Consider the following 7,324-nt stretch of genomic DNA (forward strand, 5'->3'; position numbering starts at 1 on the left):
AATTTTTATTGTAAGGGAAGTAGTACTTTCTTATTTACTGCTTTACATTTGCTCTTTATCATTGGCTTTCTTTGTACAGAAAATAGTGCTTCCTCACTTATTGCTTTCATTTTTTTCACATGTAACCATGGTATTCCTCCGCCACAAGTGTGGGCATATTAATAAAATTAACAAAGGTACCGCCCTCCTTCAACTAAAAAAAACCCAAACCCCAATCCCTAAACCCTTACCCCTAAACCCTAAGCTAACATCATATACCTTTCTTGTTAGTTTTGTTTATGCTTTTCATACAATTATTAGCTGAAGGCCGCTTTGGAGAAACATTATAGATTTTCGTGCTAATGTTCATTGCCTTGGATGATTCTTGATAATTTCAACAACATTCTTGAATTTGATGAGAAAAGCAATGGTGTGAAGGTAACTCTTTTTGAAATTAAGGATTTTGCTAATTGTGGCCTTCATGTTGGTCCCACAGATGTGCGCTCCATTGGTTGTCTTTATACATGGACTAATAATTCGGTTTGGACCAAAATTCATAGGGTATGATGAATGATATTTGGATGCAAAATGGTGCATACAGACTTGCTAATTTTTTGCCTTCTAGATGCCTTTCCAAACACTCTCCATGCATTGTATCCATTTTTTATCATGAGGTAGGCACTAGGAAACCATTCAAATTTTTTAACATGTGGACAATCATGAGGATTTCTATGGACTTATTCAAGCAAGCTTGAATTTTGATGTGGTGGGGACAAAGCAATTTGTACTTTGCAAGAAGTTACACAAATTAAAAGGAGCATTAAAGAAGCTTAATGCTTCACACTTTGGGCACATTTCCACTAGAGCATATAAGGCTAAAGGAGATGTGGAGGCTACCCAACTCAAGCTTCATGATCAACCCATGAAAGAGCACTACCAACTTATGGTGGGAATATTAAGAAAGAAAGCTATGGGATTATGCGAAGAGGAATAAAGCTTTTATTATCAACAAGCAAAGTGTATTTTTCTTAAGCAAAGTGATAAGGTATAAAATTCTTTCACTTGGTGGTGAAAAGGAACACAAGAAGGAATTTTATTACTATTGTACTCAAAGAATATCGGATGTATACTACTTCACTAGACTAGATTGCTCAGGAATTTGTCCATTTTTACACCAAATTGCTTAGCATAATCTTCTCAGTTCAACCTATTAAGTTGGACGTTTTTAATAATGGTCCTTTGGTATCTTTGGAACAAGGCAACTCACTAACCTGAGACATTTCTAGTGAAGAGATCAAGGAAGCACTCTTTGGTATTAGAGATGATAAATCTCTAGGGCCAGATGGTTACACTTCATGCTTTTTTGAAAAAGCATGGGTATTATTGAAGATGATTTTGTGGAGGCTATAAAGGAATTCTTTTCATCAAGATCCATCCTCAAACAAATAAATCATGCTATCATTACTTTGGTGTCAAAGTCAAATCATACACTGAACGTTGGGGATTATAGGCCTATATCTTATTGTAATGTTATCTACAAATTGATTAAATAAATCCTTACTTCTAGATTGAGGCCTATTTCGAGTAGCATTGTGGACCAAGCACAAGCCACTTTTGTTGAAGGTAGAAGTATGACAAAAAATATCCATCTTGCCCAAGAAATCATGAGACAATTTAATAGAAAGAGGATTGCTCATAGATGCCTCTTAAAGATTGATCTAGGGAAAGCTTATAATTCGATGAGTTGGGATTTTCTAAAAGGAGTTCTTGAAGGGTTATGCTTTCCTACGAAATTTATACAATGGGTTATGAAATATGTTACTTCTTCAGCATATTCCGTAGCTTTGAATGGGAGTATACATGGCTTTTTCAAAGGTGGGAAAGGCCTCCAACAAGATGACCCTCTATCACCCTTCTTGTTTCTGCTTTATTTTGAATATTTTTCAAGAATGGTTAAGGCTACCTCTAATGATAGTGAATTCAATTATCACCCTAAATGTGGCCCCTTAAAGATTACTCATTTACCCTTTGCGGATGACTTGATGTTCTTTGCGAGGGGAGATGTTATGTCAGTGTAAATTTTAATGGGTTACCTTTCCAACTTTGGTCTTGCATCAGGTTTGAGGATAGACATTTTAAAATCTAGCATATTTATGACTGGAATCATGGGCAAGAGCTTGATGATATCCTTGAACTCACTAACTTCCCAAAAGATACGATGCCATTCTGTTATTTGGGTATCCCTCTAACTTCGGTGATGCTCAAATTTAGTTGTTATGCTCATTTTCTTGACAAAATTACAACTTATATTGGTGCTTCAAATTGCTCATCTCTATCTTATACGGGTAAGGTGGAACTAATTAGAGCGGTTCTTCAAGGTGTTGAATGTTTTTTGTTCTCTAATTTTCCTATCCCATCAAAAATTATTTCGAGAATTATTAGTCTTCGCCAAAAATTTCTTTGGGGCTCCAAGAAGCCTAGCTTGGAGGGATAATTGCCTACCGAAAGATGAAGGTGGCCTCGGTTTGAAGGACATGAAGAGTTGAAATTCAGCTTTACTTGCAAAATCTCTTTGGAATATTCATAAAATAAAAAAAAGGATACCCTTTGGATACGTTCGGTTAATCAATTTTATCTTAAAGGGGCTAGTATTTAGGATGTTTCACCAAAGAAAGACGACTCTTCTCTCTTCAAAAAGTTGCTAGAAATCAAGTATTCATTGTTGCAATTTGCTACAATTTTCCAGATTAATGCACAAAGACTGCCTGTGCAGTCCAGTCAGGACAAAGTAAGTAACAAGCATTTTCGTCCGAATTAAGCTATGTAGGTCAGCAGGATGCGGCTATTCAGGCTAATAGGGATGGCAATTCCAACCATTAAAATCGAAAATCGTGGTTAATCGAACCGAATGGGGCAAAAAAAATCGAACTAATCGTGCAATAGGATAGATATAGTATTTGATTTTAGTGACCCGGTTCAGGGGGGTGGGTATGGTATTTGCGCTGTTGACCCACCCCGAATCAATTACCCGTTAAAAAAATTGGGCAATTGGACTTTCCATTATTATTTCTATTATAATTTGTCTAGACCAAAATTTATGGCCCATTACCAACCCATTAAGTAACCTAACCTAGTTACCACTTACCCACTAAGTAATAACTCTACCACAAAGAAAATTGGAATCAAATTCAACAAAACATTAGTCGACGACCGTCTTCAATCGAGTCTCTACAGTGCGTACCCAAAATTTTTATCTTCTACTTGTCATATTCTTTCTTGCTCGCCATCACCATCCCCAAATAGAGGGGTATTTTTCTTCCTCTTCTCATTTGCAAGACTAGATGGAACTCCACGTATCTAATGATTCATACTGCTTTACTTTACAAAGAACTATTTTCCTCATCTAAGGCAAAGAAAGCCTCAGTACGGAAGTGTGCCCAATGAGAGTGATTAGAACTTGACTACGGAGATTTGTGATAAGTTGGAAATATTATAGAGGCGAGTGAATTATTTTCAGGTACAAAATATCCTACTACCAATCTGTACTTTCCAAATATTTGTGACATAAAGTAGGCAGTCCGTGATTTTGCATTTGAGAATTGGGATATTATTTGTATTTTCATTTGGGATGTTGTTTGCTACATTGACTTGGTATTATATTTTTGTTTTTATTGACTTTTTTTTCATAATTTTTTTTTAATTTAACGGTTGGACCTATAAAAATAATTTATTTTCGTAGTTATTAAAGACCCAAACCGAGTTGACTTACGTGGTTATGGTGCGATTGTGGTATGACTAAAAAATTGGTGGTTCAGTAACGGTTTTGGTTGAACTGATCCCGAACTGAACCGTTACCAACTCTACAGGCTAACACAACACCACAACCTGATATTAATCTCATTCAAGCAGCAATGGACAAATTCACAACCTGGTCGACAAGGCATATTTGCACTAGTAAGGCTTATGATTATTTTCGACCAAGAAGATTTGGGCAACTGATGTTTGGAGTTCTTGCATTACACCGAAGCACTCATTCATGCTTAGGTTAGGGATTCAATCCAAACTCCTTACTAAAAATAAATTGCAATACTTGGAGATTGACCGAAATTGTGTTATTTGTGGATGTATGGCGTTAACAGGCCAACACCTTTTCTTTGAATGTTCATTCACTTCGTCCTTATGGGGGAGGATCAGATAGTGGCTTGTATAAGAATATCTATGTCTATACTTGTTAGTGCGTTGAAGTGAATAAAAAATGAGGCTTGTGGAATATCGTGGCTTAGCAAGGCCGAGAGGATCGCTCTTGCAAGTACCGTTATTACATTTGGTTAGCTAGAAATAGAAAGATCTTTGAAGACCTTAGACCACACTTGGATTGTATTGTGAGATGAATTAAGACACACGTATACAAAATTATGTTCTCTTTGTATTCGTATGATTTAATTCATTTTGAGTCCTTAGTGTTGGGTCATTGACTTTTGTTGTACATCTTTTCTTTTTGTTTGCCCGGAGTAATTGTATGAAACATTTGTTTTGTTTTACCCGAGTATGCTTGATGTACTTGTACATGAAATTTTGATCAATGAAATTTTACATTTATCGATCCAAAAAAAAATTGTGCATTCACATCCAACATCCAAAACTTTAGAATTTGCTTGGGTTCCATTTTCGGAGGAAAATATTTTGTAATAGTGATTATTTTAGAGTGTTTAATTAAAAAGTGAGAAAAAAAATTTTGATTTACATGTAAAATTATTTTATTGAAAGAATATATTGATATTATAATTTTGAAGAAAAATGAATTTTTAAAGAATGGTGCTCAAATATGGACTTTAAACAGCATTAAGACTTGGAAGGGATGAATTGGCTCCATTTACGCACCACGCTTATATTGTCTCGAAGACTTTATCGTTTGTTTCATGTTATAGGAAGCCCGATTCTTAATCATGGCTGGAGACCGAAGTGTTAAAAAAAATTGATAAAAAAAAATGTTAAATATTAATTTATTATCTTACAATATTTCAGAAGACGATTCCATGAATTCGACTAAAAAATATAGAATTTGATCTGACCGAGCAAATATCAATTGATTCTCGTCTGAAAACCGGACCACAGATGTGATGCCATTGTACCAAGAGCGCATTAGATGAAAAGCGTAGACGTGGGAAGATCGACTACCAGCATATCACTCGCGTGGAATTCCAGGAACGTACAAGCCATGCATGTTCGCCACGTCTCACGCCACTCGTCCCATTACCTACGTATAGCTCCTTTTTTTTTAACCTTCATTACAAAAGCGGTTTCTCCACTGGAGCATAATATTCATTCTTTTAACGTTTGCAGAAACGATAATCGGAATAGAAATCTCTCTTCGTTTTGCCAAGACGCAGGCTTAATTTCCAACAAATATATAGGCGTTCATTATATCAATTATGGCTTCCAGAATCAATCAAGTTTTTGCACTTGTACTGGTGGTGGTGCTGCTAGGAGGCGCTGCTGCCACTGGTTGCGACGACAAATTTGATGTTTCCAAAGTAAAGTCTAAAAATGCTGGAGATAAGAAAGCGGAAAATGCCAAGGAAGCTAAGGACAGTTCGGAATCGTGGACTGATTGGGCCAAAGAGAAAATATCTGAAGGGTTAGGGCTAAAGGCTGAAGAGGCAAAGGATACTGCTGAGAGAATCTCTGATGCATCCATAGATGCTGCGAAAAGGAGCAAAGATAAGGTCACCGAAACAGCTAAAGGTAAGTAATTAAGTTACAAGGAAATTTATGACATATATTGTCGGTGTTAGCATGTCTTAAAATTTAAAAATCTGTGGTTTCATGAAACATTATATAGAAATTTTTCGGTGACTTGTAATCGAACGTTAGGAAATAATTTTTGGTAGATTTTAAGCTGCAGAAAGAGAAAGTGATTAATGGGAATCTATTTTGAAAAAAATTCAAGCTCTGTGCAACCTAAGCTATTATCTTCCAACTTAACTAGTTTATCTTTTCCATCTAAAATACATGATCAGGAGCGGGACAACACGGTGCCGAGAAAGCTGGGGATATAAAGAATGTAGCAAAGGAGAAAGCTACTTATGCCAAGGATATTATAGCCGACAAGGCAGCAGAGGTCAAAGATAAAGCATATGAAACTGCAGAGGCTGCAAAGGAGAAGACTACTCATGCCAAGGATACAATGGCCAACAAGGCAACAGGGGCCAAGGACGAGGCGTATGAGAACGCGGAGCAGGCAAAGAATGCAGCGAAGGAGAAGGCTACTTATGCCAAGGATATACCAGCCGACAAGGCAACAGAGGCTAAGGATAAAGCATATGAGGCTGCAGAGCAGGCAAAGAATGCAGCCAAGGAGAAGGCTAGTTATGCCTCCGAAAAGGCAACAGAGGCTAAAGACAAAGCATATGAGACTGTGGAGCAGGCAGAGCGGAAGGGCAAGGAAGCTTATGAGAAAACCAGCCAGACACAAGAGAAAGCGGCTGAGAAAGCAAAGGGAGTAGCCTCTGAAATGGGGAAGACAGCAGTGGATGAAACCAAGAAAAAAGAAGCCGAAGAGCATTTGAGTTGGGCCAGGGAGAAGGCAAAAGAGGGGTATGAAGCGGCCAAATCAAAGGCCGAAGAAACTTTGGAATCAGCCAAGGACACTGTTGCATCCAACCTTGAGGCTGCCAAGGAGAAATCACGTGAAGTAAAGGACAGTATTGCTGGTCAAATTCGGGATGAAGAACTGTGAATCGTGTTCTGTTTCTTTCTGCGTACATTCATGCATGTTATGTTCATATTAATGTTGTCAAGTACAAGTTAGTTTTTCCAACGTAGAAGGTAAACTTTTGCTGTTCCAGTTTGAATAAAATGAAGTTTCGGTCATACAAACTTCTGCAATTGAACTCTTGGCCGACAAATACAATGTTTGGTTACTCCTCATCAAGAATGATCGGCTTGAACCACTAAAGCAGGATCGGTCCTGTGGCCAGGCAACGAGGCCTGTGCCTCAAGCTCAAAACCACAAGGGTCTATTTTGGCCGAAAAGGGATTTTTTTTTTTTATATTAAAGGAATTCTTTTTTATATTAAAGGAAGAAAAAGGAAAATAGTTTTTTTTTTATTAATTGTGAGATGATTGAGATATTTGTTTGTTATTCTAATGTTGTTTTAAGTTAGCAATATATTGTGTAATACACGTTGAATTTTACATTTATGTTGATTTTGGGGGGTTTAATTTTTGAATTTCGTCTCGGACCTCGACAATCACAGGACCGATCCTACACTAAAGTATCTTATGTATTACTTGGAAAGTTGGACCAATAAAGTAACTTAAGGACCTATTGTTATTAATACTG

General features: G+C 37.0%; 2 protein-coding genes across 2 annotated transcripts; both read left to right on the forward strand.

Annotated features, from left to right (window-relative positions):
• The first annotated feature begins 1,352 nt into the window (after positions 1 to 1,352).
• Positions 1,353 to 2,057, forward strand: LOC111389673. The gene is made up of 2 exons (XM_023014611.1): positions 1,353 to 1,456; positions 1,547 to 2,057. The coding sequence occupies exons 1-2, from the start codon at positions 1,353 to 1,355 to the stop codon at positions 2,055 to 2,057; spliced, it is 615 nt and encodes a 204-aa protein (XP_022870379.1).
• Positions 2,058 to 5,288: 3,231 nt separating this feature from the next.
• LOC111389684 (late embryogenesis abundant protein D-29-like) lies at positions 5,289 to 6,867 on the forward strand. Its single transcript, XM_023014627.1, has 2 exons — positions 5,289 to 5,724; positions 6,000 to 6,867. The coding sequence occupies exons 1-2, from the start codon at positions 5,412 to 5,414 to the stop codon at positions 6,716 to 6,718; spliced, it is 1,032 nt and encodes a 343-aa protein (XP_022870395.1). The 5' UTR covers positions 5,289 to 5,411; the 3' UTR covers positions 6,719 to 6,867.
• Positions 6,868 to 7,324: the final 457 nt, after the last annotated feature.

This window comes from Olea europaea, unplaced genomic scaffold, assembly GCF_002742605.1.
Source record: "Olea europaea var. sylvestris unplaced genomic scaffold, O_europaea_v1 scaffold608, whole genome shotgun sequence".
Classification (NCBI taxonomy): Eukaryota; Viridiplantae; Streptophyta; class Magnoliopsida; order Lamiales; family Oleaceae; genus Olea; species Olea europaea.

Excerpts from the sequence above, each read along its gene's own strand:
- LOC111389673 (XM_023014611.1), top strand. The coding sequence starts at position 1,353 with ATGGGTATTATTGAAGATGATTTTGTGGAGGCTATAAAGGAATTCTTT. Across the intron at positions 1,457-1,546 it reads ATCATTACTTTGGTGTCAAA|ATTGAGGCCTATTTCGAGTA; the intron begins GTCAAATCATAC and ends CCTTACTTCTAG.
- LOC111389684 (XM_023014627.1), top strand. The coding sequence starts at position 5,412 with ATGGCTTCCAGAATCAATCAAGTTTTTGCACTTGTACTGGTGGTGGTG. Across the intron at positions 5,725-5,999 it reads GGTCACCGAAACAGCTAAAG|GAGCGGGACAACACGGTGCC; the intron begins GTAAGTAATTAA and ends ATACATGATCAG.